Source organism: Meleagris gallopavo, chromosome 5, assembly GCF_905368555.1.
Source record: "Meleagris gallopavo chromosome 5, MGAL_WU_HG_1.1, whole genome shotgun sequence".
NCBI classification, from domain to species: domain Eukaryota; kingdom Metazoa; phylum Chordata; class Aves; order Galliformes; family Phasianidae; genus Meleagris; species Meleagris gallopavo.
The window spans coordinates 50,494,057-50,511,667 of NC_139408.1; the positions used below are offsets into that span (position 1 = coordinate 50,494,057).

General features: G+C 49.4%; 1 protein-coding gene across 2 annotated transcripts in view; it reads left to right on the plus strand.

The window, feature by feature from the left end:
- Positions 1-1,337: 1,337 nt before the first annotated feature.
- KIF26A (kinesin family member 26A) overlaps positions 1,338-17,611 on the plus strand; it is a 98,177-nt gene continuing 81,903 nt past the window's right edge. Inside the window, exons 1-3 of one of the 2 annotated variants that reach the window (XM_085225724.1) lie at positions 1,338-1,461; positions 1,760-1,921; positions 3,640-3,903. In XM_085225724.1, coding sequence (XP_085081850.1) covers positions 1,787-1,921; positions 3,640-3,903 — 399 coding nt within the window. In that variant the 5' untranslated portion in view covers positions 1,338-1,461; positions 1,760-1,786. Of the gene's footprint in view, positions 1,462-1,759; positions 1,922-3,141; positions 3,449-3,639; positions 3,904-17,611 lie in introns of those variants that run through there. The other variant, XM_085225725.1, reaches the window with a different exon arrangement.

The window sequence follows — 17,611 nt, forward strand, 5'->3', positions numbered from 1 at the left end:
TTGTCTAACAGGGAGGCTGAACAACCAAACAGAGATGTGTGTGAGAATGTGGTAAATCTGGATTGAAAAGAAGACAAGGTGTCCTTTTGTAGCCATAGAGAGTTCAATTCTTCTCTTCTTATAGGACAAGGGGAAATGGCTTTAAACTAAAAGAGAGCAGATTAGAAATTCTTTACTCAGAGGGCTCTGAGACCCTGGCACTGCTGCCCAGAGAGCTGTGGGTGCCCCATTGCTGGACGTGCCCAAGGCCAGGTTAGATGGGGCCAGAGCAGGAGGGGCAGCCAGACCACAGCGGGGGAGTGAAATTCAAAACATCCTCAAGGTTCCCTTCCAAATGAAGCCAATCTGTGAATCTACGACCCTCTCGGTGTTCCTCCGTCTCCACCCCGACGTGCCGGCCCCAGCCCTGGGCTCGCCCCGAGGCAGTGACAGCGGGAAACGGGCACGGACCGGCACCCGCCCCCCGGAGACCCGGCTAAACAGACGATTGATCTGACTTTCACTGCCGGTACTACGAAGCGGGATAATGCCTTTGTCAGGACGTGAGTTATTTGTTCAGCGGCAAAGTACACAGAAAGGGATTAACGCGCTGAGCGGAGCGTGCCCCTCCGGGGGGGCGGGTCCCCCCCTGCGTCCTGAACCACCCTCGGGGCAAACGCTGGGACCTGCGTGGGGACTCTGTCTGTAAAGCAGTCGGGGGGGGAGGGAAGGGGTGCGACCGGGGCTGCGATGCCCCGGTGGCAGCCGTGGGGCCTCCCCTCCCCCAGGTGAGGAGCTCTCTTATATTTATAGCTTTCTAGAGGACTGAAAGGCCCAGCCCAGAGCTCCCCCGGGCTTTCCTTCTCCCTCCTTCCCCCCCCCCCCCCCTCCCCCTTTAATTTCCCTTAACTCCTTTCCTCTTTTTTTCCTTCTTATTCCCCCCCTTTTTTTCCTTCTTCTTTTCTTTTTCTTCATTTTTTCCTCAAGATCTTTTCTTCTTTTTCTCCCCCTTTTCCCCCTTTTCTCTTTTTCCCTTTTCGTCTTTTCGTCTTCTTCCACCCCCCCCTTTCTCCCCCCTTTTTTTTTTATTTCTCTCTCTTTTTTTTTCCTCCCCCCCCTCCCTTTTTTTTCTTTTTCTCTCTCTTTTTTTTTTTTTTTTTTTCCCTGTGCGTGTGCGTCTTTCCCCTTCCTAAGCTGCCCTCACCGGCAGCTCTTCCCTCCTTGCCCTTATCCCGGAGGAGGAGGAAGAGGAGGAGAAGGAGGAGGGAAAAAAAGCACACAGACCCGCCACCCTGAACCCCCCCCCGCTTCCCCCCCAGCACGGACGGGGTCGGCAGGCGGCTCTCGGCGCGGGCTCGGGGCCAGCGGGCGCGGGGAGCTGATGGCGGCCGGCGACGGAGCGGCTCGCTGCCCGCCCCACGCACCCAGCGCGGTGCCGGCGGGCCGCTGAGCGGGGCGCAGCTCCGCGCTCGTCAGGCAAAGGTGCGCCGGGGGGGAGGAGGGTTGTACAGCGGGGGGAAAGCGGCAGGGAGAGGCAGGGAGGTGCCCGGCTGCGCTCTCTCAGCCCGGCGGCGCGCATCCTCTCGGATGAAGGAGTAACGCAGCCGCGTGTTTAGCTTTTTTTTTTTTTTTTTTTCTTTTTTAAAGGGTGAGGGGTATTGGCTATTTTTTCTTTTCTTTCTTTCTTTCTTCCTTTTTTTTTTTCTTTCTATTTTTTCTCCTTCCCCCACCCAACCCCCCCACACTCTTTCTGCATCCAAACACATCACCTCCTCCCCAGGAGCCGGATATCACCCACCCTCAAACTATGGCTTTTCCCAAACCTCCCGACGCGTCAACCGCCCCGAGGAGAAGCCCCGGGCTGCTGGAGATCGGCGCTCTGTGCTTGGACTCGGACATCATCTTCGGCTTCACCAGCCACCTCCTGAGACGCAAAGCCAAGGTAAGGGCATCTCGCCCGGCCCGGGACGGACGGACGGACGGGGGGGTAGGGAGTTTGGGGCGACGGCAAACTTCCAGCAGAGCGAAGTTGGCGGCTCTGCGGGCTTTCAGCACCACCAACAGTGCGGGTGGCTCCGCGGAGCGGCGCGGAGAAGCGCGGGGGCACCGCCCCCGTCCAACCCGAGAACGTCTCCGATGGAGCGTTCTGCGGGAGGTACTCGGGCACGCGAAATACCCGAAACTTTGTTACGGCTCCGGGCAACGATGCGCCGGTGTCATAAAGCTGTGCAGGGGGCGAACACGACCGCTCCAGCCCCCAGGGGATAGACACCCATTCATATTTTTTAGAAGGGGGCTCTTCAAACACGTGATCGGGAAAGTTTAAGCAGTGAAGAAGGTGTCTGATGGAAAGGAGTTGAAGATGTCTCTCGGGGAGGGTGGAATTAACGCGTAGCCCTGTGCATTTCCCTCCCAACTCCTCGTGCTGGGCGCTGCTCCCCGCAGCGCAATGCTGTGCTCCGGTCCCACCGCGCGTAGCCGGGGTCGAACGGGGAGCCGAGCTCGGCAGTGCGGTACCGCACCGCGGCCAGAAGGTGGCGCCATAGCCACAGCGACGGCGGAGCCGGGGAGGGACTGAGCCCCGCACAGCGCCCTCCCGTCCCGGCTTTCCCCCCGCGCTCCGCGGACAGCACCGCGCTGCCGCCGTGGGGCAGCGGGATCGTGCTGAGGGAGAGGGGGAGGAGTGGGAGACAGCGGCGCCTGCGGCTCTCTCTGGGGGAGAAAAACTTAAAAAAAAAAAAAAAAGTGCTAAATACACGAGCCGAAGCGGCAGCCAAGTAGACAATTAGCTGCGAGCGTTAATTTCCCCATCTGTCGGGTCAACAGTCGCGTGTAGCAACATCGCGGCGCCCCCGTCGAGCGGCTGCGGAGCCGGCCCGGGGAGGGTGGTTGCGGTAGAAGGGGGGGACAACCCCGGCACCTGCAGGGGAGCGATAGGACCTTCCCAGCCCCCCCGATGCCCGCAGAGTTCTCCGATGCGGCAGCCGCACAGCACCCCGTCCCTTTCGCCCCGCTCCTGCGGAACTCGGGGCTGTCAGTGCACAACACCCCGAGCACAGCGGTTTGGGACTGTCCCGTAGGGCCGCTATGAAAACAGCACCCCCTCACCTTCCAAACCCAACCCCAGCCCGCCCCGCTTACCCCACCCCGCCCGGCCCCTCCTCCCCTGCCCGGAGAGCACTTCTGCAGCTTTTTTTCCGACGTGCTCCCGTGCTCCGGCTCCTTCTCCGTGCCGCCGTGGGGAGTTCACTCCGCCTTCCTCTCCCGACCCAAACTTCGCTCCGTCCGCAGCATGGGAGGCAGCATCACTTAGTACTGACCCCCGCCTCTCCCTCTGCCCACCATGGGTTCCTCGCACCGCCGGGCACCTCGCCGCCCGCAGTAGCGGAGCGGGGCCGCGTCCCCATCCTCCAACATGAGCGCGGTGACCGGGAGGAAGGGGCCGGGGCTGGAACCCCGGGCTGAGGGGGTGAGTTGTACGGGAGGAGCGCTGCTACCCGCTCGTGGGTTTTTTGTTTGATAACTTTATTTATTTATTTCATTTTGCCGCGTATTTATTTATTTATTTCCCCCCCTCAGGGCGGGTGGCTGAGGTGGGTGGGAGTGGTGCCGAGCTTTCCGCGATGCTCGGCGCTGAAGCTCTCTCTGCTCTCTCCGCAGGTGGCGGAGGGGAGCGCGGGGCGGGAGCTCTCCCCTCGGAAAAAACCTCCGTCCGCTGCCTCCTCCGCCGTCCCCGAGGAGGAGCGCTGCGCCCGCCGCCCGCCGCCCGAAGGAGCGGGGTCCGCCGCCGTCGGGAGCGAAGCGCGACCGCTGGAGCGGGCGGCGGCCGGGGGCTGGTGCCGGAGCTGCCAGGCACAGCTGGCCGAGCTGAGGAAACAGGCGGCCAGGTTGGCTGCAGGCGGCTGCCCGCCCAACGCCCCGCCGGTAAGTGGGGGCTGCCGGCTCCGGGAGGAGAGAGAAGGGAGGGGGCAAACTCGGTCCCGGGGCGTGCAGGTGTGTGCCCCGCGGATATGGCACCCCCGGCGTTTTGCGAAGCGGGAGGGTGCTGCAAAAGTTTCAGGGCTTGCAGGCGTTGCTTTATCGGGAAGTGCCGCTGCGTGTTCTCTGCGCGGGTAACGCCGTCGGCTGCCGGGATAAAGAAACTGAAATAAGAAGTGACTTTGACGGGGGCAGCGGGGCGGCACAGCGAACGCCGTCCGGGCACGGGGAGCGGCGGATCCGGGCTTCCCCTGCGCTGCCCCGTTTGTGGGAGCGCACTGAGGCTGCAGGGGGTTCAGCTCGGCTCCTCCTTCGAGGGGGACGTGAAACGCCGCTGACACCTCCTGTATGTCCCCCATACGCATCCCCCCCCGTGGTGGTGGTCGGGAGGAAGCCGGAGCGGAGCTTTGCGGGGCTCTCGCTGCCCGGTGCTCCTCGGGTTTCCCTCGGGTTCCTGAGGTCCTGGAGTCATTCAGGGTGGTTTCTCTCGAGTCTGCGCCTCGCAGTGACTCTGGCTGTGAGTGGATAAAGTGCATGAGTGCTCAAGAGGTGGCCAGATGTGTACCGTTCTTCCTTCTGTGTTTCTATCAGAAATCTTTATCATTGCTTCTGGTGTCTCTCTTCCTTAAGTAACTGTGAAACAAAGCTTTCATAAGGTGATACAGGTGGAAAAACCTTCATGCTGACTCTTGGGACCTGGGGAGACCTTTCGAGTTCAGTGATGGTGCAAAATGCAGCAGAAGACCCTGAGGTTCTGTTTTAGGGCACCAAAAACCCGTGTTGGGTTTTTGATAACGTTTGGCAGAGAGGTATTGTTTTCTAAACAATGCTTATCTGGATGGCTGCAAGAATGGGGGAGAGAGAGGGGGGAGGGTCTGAAGAGGAAGCCAAACCCTATTGACCTTCATTTTCATTCAAAGATTTCCTGTATGATCTACAGCATTCCCATTGAATCTAAATATAGTTTTGTTTGGAAGTGCATTGTGGAGCAGTGTCAGTAAGGTTTGCATTCTCAGGCCTGGCCCCAAACCCTTTGAAATCAACAGGAGTCCCTGTGCTGACCCATTGGGTCAATACTAGCTTGTTTTCTGCAGCGTAAAGGTTTCGGATCAGGATTGTCAGACCTTTTGTTTTATGGATGGTTTCATTCCCATTGTGAGATCCATGTGATAGGGCTGGAGCAGTGTGCACACAACCCAGTTCCCATTGCTGTGGTGGGACCCATCCCTGATGGGCTGAGCGGTGTGGGGAAGGAGCTGGCCAGGTGTGTGGGGAGCAAAGGGCTGTGTCTGTGTGGTCCTTTCCCTCCGGTCCTTCATAAGCACTCGATGATGGGTGAATGAATGAGTGAATCCTGCTTTTCTGCAGCGTGCCTAGGAAAGTAATAACAGTCATCATCACAGTGCTGGAAACTTGACAGGCTTAGTCACGGAGTCACGGGTACCTGGGGGTTACTGGGTGAGCAGCATACTGATACTTGGGGTCTTTTAAAACTAAGTTTTCCAGCGTGCATGAGACCTCCAGCCTTAACTGAAAACTCACAGGCCCCTCAGTCAGGCAGTGAGCTGCTCCTCGGGTAGGAAGATGCAGCAAGCAACCCCACTCACTGCCTTCTGCCCAGCAGATAGCAGGAGATACCCAGCAGAGGTTGGGGTGCTCAGCTGCAGCTTGTTGGCCATGCAGTGGGAATCTGATGCAATAAGCTGGCAGGCTGAGCACGCTGTAATGTTTGTGCCAGAAAGGCAGCTTGCATTTTTTTCCCCCCCTTCTTTCTTTCTTGTTTAATTATATAACAAGACATCTGAAAATGCAGCTCCTCTCCCTGAGTTTCTTGCCTGTACAGTAAAGATCCAAAGAGTTTCTCCTAATGCGCTGTCAGAGGAAGAAGCAGCTCCCAGGTGAGCGAATGTAGGAGGCTGCTGCTGGGAGCACGCTGCTCTCATGGCCCTGTCCTTTGCTGTCGCAGTGAAGGGATCTTTCAGCACAGGTTGAGAAAGATTTCCACACCTGGTTTAAAGCCCTTTGGAAAGGTGGGTGGGAGCCTGGGAGATGAAAGAAGGGCCAGTTTCCTGCTGTTGATATCTGTGCTGATGAAAGGGAGCAGTTGTATTCTTCTGCGTGGGGCAGCTGACAGGGGATTGAATTCACATTAGAATAAAAAACCAAGGTACTGTTTGCAGTCTGTGGGGATAACAGATCTAATTGCTCAGGAGGGCGATGATTCATCGTTTGTGTGTTGCTGTCCTTTCAATTAGACTTATTTTAAATAAATAAATAATGTAAAGTTTCGGTGCTCAGATGATGTGCATTGATTACAGAATGCTGTTCATTGTTTGGGGCTTTTTCAAGTTCTCCAAATCTCTGTTGACAAATGATATAGAGATAGACCTCTTTGCTTATGTTACAACTCCTTTGCAGTTCTCCTGAATACTGGATTTATTGCACTCCACGCTGCCAATTCCCCTATTTTTGCTGCTGCTGTCTTTACGTTTTGCTGCCACGGTGAGGCTTTGAGCGAATCAGAATCAGCAAGGATGAGGAGGGTGGGGGTGGGGGGGGAAGAAAAAAGCAAAGTTCAATCTGACAGTATCGCAGACTGGCATTTGGGTGTTGCAGCATCAGTTGCTGGATCGTGCACTGAACAAGTAGAGGAGGAAAAAAAAGAAAAGAAAGAAATAGGTGCCTCATTTTATCCTTAATTAAAAGTTTTGCATGTGCCTTGCAGACCGTGTCCCTGGGGAGCTGTAATGGGCTCCCGAGGTCTGGATGTGCCTGGAAGCTGCTGCTTTTGGCAGCCTGGGGAGGTGGGTTGGTGGTCGCTGCCTGGCTGGCAAGAAGCCTCGAAAGCCACCCCGACAATTACTGCTAATTGGCATCATTGTTGGCAGTTTCACAAGAGAGGCTGAGGACTGAATGGAGCTGTGGATTAAATTAGTAATAATAATACTTAGCACCTCAAATCATCTTCTCAGTACTTTACCAAGTGCTAATTAATTAATTCGTGTGACATCTCTGCTCAGTAAACCAGAACGAGCTGTCGTGTCCAGAGAGGTGTGTGTGGGAACAAGGTGTGCCCCCCAGGGAAGGGACAGGCAGGGACGGTGTGAGGTGTGCAATGAGCTGAGTAACAACCGTACCCAGTTCTACTGAAATAGGAGTTTGTCATCGGGGCTAAGAAGAGGCCAAGACAAGAGGAAGTTTTCCTTGGAGGCAGTTAGCAGAGGACTGTGTCCCTCCCAGCCCAAGGATGACCCTGTTTCATCTGTCCCCAGCCCATGCATTTTGTGCTGCGCGGTGCAGGCACTATGGGATGGGAAGACATGAGCCCTGCATTATCATGAGTTCAGCTGAGTTCTCACTGTTCTACTTTCTGGGAGCTGCTGTTTTTCCCCGTTGGGATCCCTGTTGCATTACCTTCACTGCATGCTATATTGAGCACACCACTGAAATGCTCCAGGAGTGTTTGGGAGGTGAAGGAGAGGTGTGTGCTCTTGAGATGGAGAGTACTTTTCCTAATACTTAGAGCCCTGTATACCCAGCCAACCTGGTATGCCATGGCTGGATACAAAGAGGTGTTTTACCAGTCCTGCTCTGTTGTGCTGGTGACCAGGACAGCTCATGCCCTCGGCTGCTAATGAGCCATGAATCATTTGATTCTGGCTTACCATGCCCTCAGCATTCTCTGTGTTCAGAGAATAATACATAGAATCATTTGAGTTGGAGGAGACCCTTAAAGGCCATCCAGTCAAACTCCCTGCAGTGAGCAGGGACACCCACAGCTCTATCAGGTGCTCAGAGTCCCATTCAGACTAACCTTGGCTGTGTCCTGGGACAGGGCATCCACCACCTCTCTGGGCAACCTGTGCCAGTGCCTCACCACCCTTATTGTAAAAAATTTCTTCCTTACATCCAGTCTAAATCCCTTCCTCTTTTGCTTTTAAACCATTTCTCCTTGTTCTGTCACAACAGACCCTGCTAAAGAGTCTGTCTCCTTCCTTCTTACAGCCCCCCTTTAGATACTGAAACACTCTCAGCTCCCCCTGGAGCCTTCTCTTCTCCAAGGTAAACAGCCCCAGCTCTCTTAGCCTGTTCTTAGAGGAGAGGTGTTCCATCCCTTGGTGTTTGTATTACTTGGGTTGAGCTGGAGGAACCTGCTCTCTTGAGGAATGGGGAGTCCCAGGAGGCTTCAGGCATGCAGCCGTGCTGCTGGGCTGCCTCCCACCACACCTGCTGCTTCCCACATCCATGGGTACACCTGTGTGATGCTGATGGCATCACTCAAACAGGAAACAAAGAACAAAGTTTTGGGAACAGCACGTACTTCCCTGTGGGTTTCTCATTCATGCTAAATAACCCCATGTATTTCCACCAGCAGCAGAGTTCAGGAAGGATGGTTTGGTTGGATGAGTGCATCGGTCATCTCCTTGGCTCTCCTTGTGGTTCTGTACTGAGCCCGGGTGCTTCTTTGTGTTGTCTGGGAGTTGTGGGCACTTGCTCTGAGTCTCCCACCTCAACTTCAGATCATATGACAGGTTCCAAAACTGTAGGGGAAGACTGAAAGACTTGAGTCTTGGCCAGTCTCAGTGTCCTCCCTACCCAAAGGGCTGTTTTTCTTTCCATAGGAGGCAGGTTGACGTGGGTAGGGATGCTGAACAGCAGAACTGTGTCTTGTACCTCTGCAGAGTAATTGAGTTTTCAGGGCTCTTTACAACCATTGAGTGCACCTTAAAATGTTCTGTATTTAACACTTCAAAAATACATAAGTGGAAAAGTCTCAGTTAATAAATATGAAACTACAAGGCATTTTTTGAGATGCGCTTTTAATATTAAATTTTGCAAGAGAGGCTCTTGCAGGGACTTAGCTGCAGAGTGCCTGGGGCTATGAGCTCAGATGCAGATTGCAGGTACTGTGCAGTCTAATAACAGGGCTAGTGACATCACGGTGTCAGATATGTTGACACGAGCCATTCTCTTGTTTCAGTCCTTGCAGCAGTCCCCACACTATACGATAGGCTGCGGAAACTAACTGTAATGGGTTTGCTTTAGACATTTAGGATTTTCAAGCATGCCCTTTTAAAATACAGGTGAGTAGGATTATCCTACAGTCGGGATGCCTGAGGCCACAGACCTTCTCACTGGGGGATCTGCAGAGGGGGAGCAGGGGTTGCGCAATTAGCTGGAGGTGCTGCGGTCTCCAGCTAGCTGGGGGTAATTAGTATTGCTGCGGCTAATGCCTTCAGCACCCTGCCCTATTAGGGGAAAGGGAGGAAACACATAAACCATTTCAAAATCCCAGGGGGTGGAAAAGAGCATCTGCTGCTAACATCTGAGGTTACTTTGAACCTGTTGAAATATGCAGTTGCTACTTTATTGTTTTTGCCAAGAGTTTCCACCTACAGTGATCCCAGCCTCTGGCTTGTTTGCAGGGAGGTTACAGGAGGCAGCAGTCATCCTCCTCTCCCATGGCCAACAGCAGCTGATAGCGGCTGCTCCTCTGGGCCTGGCAGTGCCAGGGAACGGCTGGAGCCAACAGGGGATTTGGCTTTCTCAACAGCAGAACTGTCTGCTAAGTATATGTTGCTGCTTAGGTTTCCTGCTGCCTGGGTACCTCACAGCTGAGCCTCTCTCCATAGAGGTGATGAAGAACTGTCTGGATGTGGTCCAGGGCAACCTCCTCTAGGTGTTCCTCCATGAACAGAGGTTGGACCGGATGGACCCAGAGGTTCCTTCCAAACTCAACCAATCTGTTGGCTTTCCCTTTGTGGGTCCAAATCCTATTTCCCGCCGTGAAGGTGGTGATGTAAGGAAGAACCAGCTGGGCTTTCATCTGGCTGATGAACATCTTGTTATGACAAGTGAATGGAGGCTTTGCTCCACTCTGTGTAGAGGAGGAAAATCTATATGAAATTGCATGTTTGTCCTCTGGAAGACTTTTCCACGATGATGCTATTACCTTTGTCAAAGTTGGATTACTTTCACAATCTACATCTGTTTGGATATTATTCACAGTGAGTGTGGCAGCTGCTGTAAAATTGGGAGTATCATATCTTTTTTTATGTATGTATTTATGTATTTACTTACTGGAAATCTATGAAACTTGATTTGTCTGAATTCACCTCAGACCTGCAGCACTGGAATAACTGTTTTGTACTTACATTTCTAGTATATCCACTAATGGAAAGCACTTTCAGGTAGGCGAGAGTTCTGTCTGTGTTACTGGCCATGCACTTGATCAGGAATAGGTTGGCTTCTTTTACAAGTGTCTACTAGTTCTGTGTATTGTTTCAAATGGGTACCTGATGGGAGATAACCTGGGCCTTACTTTTACGGGAATTGAGGCTCCTGCTGCTGCCTTTGCCATTGGAGGAATTGTTCAGACACTGGGTAGGGATGCAAGTTGTGAATTTAACCCATAGACCTGTTGCTGCCTTTGTGTGAATTTGGACAAGCTGCTTAATATTCATGTGCTTAACCTCTCCTTTGCCCAGCAGAGATAAATTTCTTTCATCTTTTGTCCATTTCTGGTAATTGTCTGTCTGTTGGCTGGTATGGTACTGAGCATCATTGCCTGCTGTTCTTAGTTGGGCTGGCTGCTCCCGTAATAACCTAACAAGGAGAAATGTATAATAACATAGAAACACAGAAACAAGTGCATTCTGTGACCCAACTGTGAACCAACTTTGACAACCAACTTTCAGATTGGCTGTCTCTCCTAGGGGGATTTGAGGCAGGGGTCTGTGCAACAGCAAAAGCAGCAAACAAAGCCAGAGACATCAGCTAATCTGAAGAAAATTGCCAGTTCTCCTGGAGAGGAGTGGTGAGGCTGTGGAAAGTGCTGCAGAGGATGTCCAGGCAAAGTGGAGCCTGCTTAAGTAGCAGGTATCAGATCAGCTCTGGGAGTGCGGATTAAAGCAGTACCAATGGCATCTAAAAGGGGCTTATCTGCAGGCTGTGCTGTGATCCCTGTGATGAAACCAGAAAGCTGCCTTGAGGAAATGGGGTGTGCCCCTGCAGAAAGTCCGGAGCTCTTCAGTGGCTTCAATCCCCCTTCCGCTGTTGAAGTTCATGCCAAAGTGTGTTACTTATTAGCTTTCATTTGAAATGTTTTGGTTTGAAATGGAAAAAAAAAAAAAGATAAGTTTGTACAGAAATCCAAGAGCAAGGCTTCAAATGATTATCTCCAGCCAAGGGTGGGGCTAATGTTTCTTTGCAGAAGCCATGTATTCTTGTAGAATAAGTTTAAGTGAATGCAAGCTTTTGCTATATAGTTCTTTGCACTGACCGCTTTGCTTTGAAGCTGAGTGAACTTTGAGGGCGCAACTGGCAGATGTTCATTTTCATGCTGGAGAAGGAATGTTTAGCTGGTATAAATAAACCCACCTATTTTAGGCAGTGTAATGCCATTGTTGCAAGTTTGTTTCATCACTACCAGTCTGACTGTTGTATGCATCACTCAAATGCAGGGTGAATCAGCGGAATCTCAGCACTTGATCACACACAAAAAAAAGGCTTAGGTGCACACAATTAACCTTCTTTCTGAGTCAGGCCTTAAAATCAGTCTTTGATCAGCATTCCTGGAATTTGGCAGACTGCTCTCAGGTTCTGCTGGGGTTGGGCCAGCATTACCATATGTCAATACCTGCGCAGCATTGATTGAAATGCTGTGCAGCTGTGGGAAAATGATCAATTTTCATTTAGCTCTTAGCAAATCTTCCCTGGCTATTGCTGAGGGGTTTTGCACTGCTGGGTGAATAGGATGGGAAGTGTTCTGTACAGCTCTGAAATGTGATACTTCTGCCTAGGCTTGGCATTGACTGGCTTTCAGCACTAACAGTCACGGGGAAGTATTAGTCCTACTTCTCACAGCTTTCAAAAGATTGTTTGAATGTGTTTTCTGTTTTACCACAACATGCAACTTGTTACAATGTGGTTTGTGTTGCTGTCAGTGTGTGTAGATTGATCAGTGCTGATCGCACTGCAAATGGGCAGCATTTGGCTTTGTGCTTTAAGTCATTTGGGACGTTAGATGTACTCAGTCTGCATTGTACTCTCTTTATTGCCTTGTGTTATTCCTACCTTATTGTTTGAGGTAGCATGTATTTATTCCTTTTAGCATTGCTGTCATTCTCAGAGTACAGCAATTTCCTACAGTTTGTATGCAGTTTTATTTGATAAAAGTTTTTTCATGGTTTGCCTGCTGCTTTTCCTATCTTGACTGCTGAGCAGCTGAGAGGTGTCCATCGGGTGATGCTGCTTGGTATTTGGAGGAGGTCAGCCTGCAGGGGTGGCTGGGGTCAGTAGCACCGTGCTGGACTAGTGGTACATATCCCATTCTCATCCTATAGCTATAGCAGTCACTGGCAGCTGCTGTCACCCACAGGCTGCACACTGGCTCCTGGAACTCTGGGATCACAGAATCATGGAATAGTTGGGTTGGAAGGGACCTTAAAGCCTACCCATTTCCAGGCTCCTCCTATGGGCTGGCTGCCCCCCACCAGCCCAGGCCACCCCGGGCCCCATGCAACCTGGCTTTGGGCACCTCCAGGAATGGGGCACCGACAGCTTCCTGGATAGCAGTGCCAGGGCCTCACTGCCCTCTGAGTAAAAAGTTTCATCCTAAAATGTAATCTAAATATCTCTCCTTTAGTTTAAAGCCCTTACACCTTGTCCTATCACTATCAAACCATGTAAGAAGTTGGTCTCTGTCTTGTTTATAAGCTCCCTTTAAATACTGAAAGGCCACAAGTATTAACAGTCTTAACAGCTGTCTGGAATATGAAAACATATGAGTTGCTCGTATGATCGGGAAATTTGGCCATCCTTATTTCAATTCCTTTACTGCTTTTTGGTCAGCTGTAGAAGGACTGGGCTCTTCTGCTGAGAGCATTCAGGTCTTCCCTCAGTAGCATTTGGGTTCTTTTTGAGTGCCTCTGGATGAAACATGCTGGTGTTACAACAGACCCTCTCTTTAATACCAAACAGTCTGGAGCGTGTGGTGTAAAAGCAACTGCTTGTGTCTACTGCCCAGCTGCAGCCAGGCTACAGCAAACAATGGCACGCTTCCCAGGAGGAAGAGTGGCTAAGAGCCAAACCTTATAAATGTGCTTTGTCTGTGGAGTCCTTGGTAGATGCTAGTGTGGAAGTAGCTCCAGAAGCTAAGACTGCTGAGAGGCCTGGACAATCCGGCACCGGCCCAGACTGGGCACATCCCCTCATGGCCTGTTTTGTGAAAGTAAATGATTTTCAGCTGCAGTAAATAGTCAGCAAAAGTTGGATGGATTTGGCTTGTGTTCAGCAGATAAAGCTTTACCAGTCGTGCCAGAGCTGTTGGCATCCAAATGACTGAAACGACGGTAGGTAAACAGTTGAGTAAGCTAATCCTTGGCAGCCAGGGTGAGGGGGATGTTGATTTCCATGTGCAGAGTATTCTTAGAACAAATGTGAAGAGAATGCCGACCTCTTCCAATGCAGTGCTCTTGTGTTGTCAGAGCAGCAGAGTTGTGTTGGTGTTTTGGCCTGGATTTAGTAAGAGTATTGAATATTAGAAAAAGGGATGTTTAGTGCACTGAGGTATTATTTGAGAAGTGTTGGCTGCGTTGTGATAATGGATCCATTTTGTGATGAACACGTGTATGTGTGTGCTGTGGGGACCTAGTATGTCCTATTGCTGGGGGCATTGTGAGGAAGAGAGATGTTCCCGTGCCTGTCTGGCCTGGACCATCTAGTCCTTATGAAGCAGTCACCAGTGATGAAAAGCTATAAAATATATAAGAACTGTAGTAGGGATCCATAATGGCCTTTAAAGGATGAGGTGAGGCAGAGGTGTGTTTGACAGTCACCTCAGGGCAACATCAGTGCTCTTTTCTCTAGTAGGTGTGCAGATGGGAGGGCTGGCTTGTCTCAAGTACCGCCTTTGGAAGTTTCTTAGCATTAATATGGATTAAGGGCATTGCAGAGCTTTTGTAAGCTGTCTTAAAAACTATGCTCTGGGTGAAACCTGGGCCAGGGTTTGGCCTGTAACTATTCTGCCTGTAGCTTGTAATTAAACATAAAGCTAAACTCAGAATCTCCTATTAAAGTGTTCATGTGATAGTGTAGCTTGCATAACTGAATGCAAAAGTAAGCCATTCTGCTGAAGATTTTGTTGCAAAGAAAAGAGAGTATATTTGACGTTCCTCCAGCGAGCTCTCACAGGGGAAATTTTGTGTGGATGATTGAGAGGCGTGGAAACTGTAAGATATTGTCCTTTTGTGGGTTTTGTAAAGAGGAGATACAGTAGAAGTAATTTATAATATGCAGAGTCTCAGCAGTCTGCTAGGAGAGCTTCTTTAAGCAATTACCTGTAAGAATAAAATAAAAATAATTTATTATTGATATTACATATTAAGAAGTATTTCTTCTGGTATTGTTAATTTTTTATTTGTAGGCTCCAAAGGAGTAACCCAAATGTGGTTGGAGAAGAAAAATATGAGTTAATACATTAAAGTTTACATATTTTTCTTTTGATGGATTTATGGTTTTTAATTACATCTTCATGTCTTACATTGGGATCCCTGAGGGCCCTCTCTGAATTTTATGCTTACACTCTTGGTGTAACTGTGAGATGCTTTAACCTGCCACCTTGTGCACTCTTATTGCTGCTCGACTGACCTCTGGTGAAGCTACTTTTTATTCCAGTTTCAATTTTCAGACCCATACAAAGAGCAAAAACATATTTGCACAATTTAGAGCTTCTCGAGTTAATGTGTTGTACTTGTGAATCTCAGACTATGAATGGGTTTCTCTCTTTTTCTGTATGGAAGAATGGGCTTTGTGCTTATTTGCTCATTTGCCAAGGCTGTTTGGCAGTGAAAAGTAGTCACATCTTTGCTAACAACCCTTTGAGGAGTCATGGTTGGATTTAAGGAAGGACATCTTCAACGATATGTAGTCCTGCATCTGGCAGTAGATCTCTTCTGTCTTCAGATAAATACAGGAGTATTTTCACAACAGTTTGCAGCATGGTTCATTTATTGGAAATGGAATTGGAAACCTGTGTTAACAGGTGGAAAATGAAACCTATTGGCTCTGTATGTTTTCTGTTGATTTACACCAGCAAAACAGTGTTGGATCAGTGTGTGTATTTCAAATTCATTTCGCTACATCCTTTTTAAACAGTACATCCTATTCATTTTTCCGTTCAGTGGGAATATGATTACCTGTGTTGAGGAGTGGGGTGGAACACTGCCAGGATCTGTTTGGTACAACTCAGACATAGCTTATCCAAATCTAACAGCAGTTTATCTAAGAGGCAAACAACTCAGACTGATAATATGCAGACTTTCCAAAAGATATTTGCCTTTGGACTGACTCTGAACATGAATATTCAGACCAACCTGTGGCGTTTGAAAACAGCTGAAATAAGAGGGTAGCGGTCTTGCCTTTGGGAAAGCAAGGACATCTGGAGAATAGAGTTTATGCTGCACCAGCACTATGGTATTTGAGCACCTTTTCTCAAGTTTGTACTATATGTCCTTATTATTCTGGTCATGATCTCTCTTAAGTGCATGTAGCCCAAGAGCAAAATAGCTCTGATTTGTACTGTAAGATTTTAATTGGATTGCAGCATCCTACTGCCAAGTCTCTTGATAACATAGAAGATGTATTATATGCAGGGCTGGCTTTTCTGACCCACCCCAGCTTCTTCACTGAACTTTTCATTATTGTGATAGAACTTGACACTTGTAGGATTGGGTGCAATGAAACGTAGACAGGCAAAGAACCACAATGCAGAATAGCGGTAAACACTTGACCCTGGGAAGAGAACACAAGTGAGAATACAAAAGCGTTCTTGTCTAAGATGACACTTCAGAAGGTTGTTAATTTTCTGTGTTTTATTTTTGTAGTTTTTGTTTCAGTTCCTCTTGTTAGTCCAAGTTTGGTCCAATTTTCTTTCTTGCTGCTTGAACAACAGCCCTGTTTGCCTTCCAGTATTTAAAAGGGGGGGTTGGTGGCCCTGCCTGTGGCAGGGGGATTGGAACTTGATGATCCTTGGGGTACCTTCTAACTCAAGCCATTCTATGATTCCTTTCTAATGGCCGTGGTCCTGCTTCTTGTGGAAGCAGTGAGAAGTCTGGTATGGAAGGTTGTCTCATTAAGCATAAGGGTACAGAAGCAGCTTATCCACATCTAAAGGATTGAGCTGAAAATGTCTCCTATTACTCAGCAACAACAAAAGTAGATCTGCTGAGTGAAAAAGCTGTCTCTTTCTATGCTTTGACAAGATCCTTTAAGTCTGTGTAAGAGCAAAGAGTTAAGGTAATCCTGATTTTTTTTACAAAGGAGTTACCCAGGAGTCTTGTAGCTCAGCTGAATACAATGCAGGAGTGTCACCAATGTGAGATTAGAATAAGCTTCATTATCTTCAAAGAATGTTTACTTAATGGCTTGGAAGCCCTGTCTGTAGGTAGAGGTAGGAAATATCCTCAGGCAGAGAGCAGCTGATAGCATTAAAGCGAGCAGTAATGTTTTTCATGCATCCTTGCATCACGCCTGCTTCTCCCAGCCTGCTTCTCCCAGCCTGCTTCTCCCAGCCTGCTTCTCCCAGCCTGCTTCTCCCAGCCTGCTTCTCCCAGCCTGCTTCTCCCAGCCTGCTTCTCCCAGCCTGCTTCTCCCAGCCTGCTTCTCCCAGCCTGCTTGGCTGCCTGCCTGTAATCTCATGTGCACTGTTGGTATGGTATCAAGAGATTGCCAATAGTTTTGGATGTTCAGCACCGAACCCAAGCAATATCTTTGCATCTTCTGGATTACTTCCTTCTGCATCCTAGCATCTCTGGCCCTTTACAGGCCACACATAATTGGTCAGTCTTTAGCCACAGGCTTGTTTTTTTGTTTGTTTGCTTGTAACATTCTTCCAAATTTCTGTTAATTTTTAGGATTGATGTGCTTGCAGGGTGCCTTCTGAAAGCACATCCCTGAGTAGCCACAGGACATTTGTCTGAGGAATGATGGGGCAGAAGGGAGCTGGGTATGGTGCTTCTCAGCATGGGGCTCTCGGTGGCACGTCCCATGATGTGATGGATGTGGGATACATCACAGTGTGTCACTGGCTCTGCCAGGAAGTACATGAAGGAGTCATGGTGATAAACATCTCTTTCCAAAACCCTGATGTGGTAATGAGCTGAGGAATCAATTTCTGCAAATATTTGGGCAATATTACTTGTATTTTTCTTATAAGCATACATCCAGAAGTTTTCCTTAAAATACTGGTCAGAAATATTTTAAAATCTCAGAGCTTTGGATATTCCAGCTGTCACTCGTAATCGTATGGAAGACTGTACATGGTTGGTTTAGGTTTGTGGAGGCCACTTGTGCAGGATTTGGATCTTTTCTGTCTTTCCATCTTCAGAGTTCCTTCTGATGGCAGTGAAGTTACTTCTAATCTCAGTACAAAAGAAAAGACTGCATTAAATTTAATTTGGAACCCACTGGGATACGTAAACATGTCCCACATGCAAATGTTTAGCTCTTCCATTTTTCTCATGAGAACTTTACTGTAAAACTGGTCTTTAAAGCAAATTTATGCCTCCTTGGCTTTATTTTGAAGACAAAGCAGAGATGCAGTGTTCTAGGCAGATATATTTTTGTTCCCAGCTGTTTTGAATGTTCATTTCAT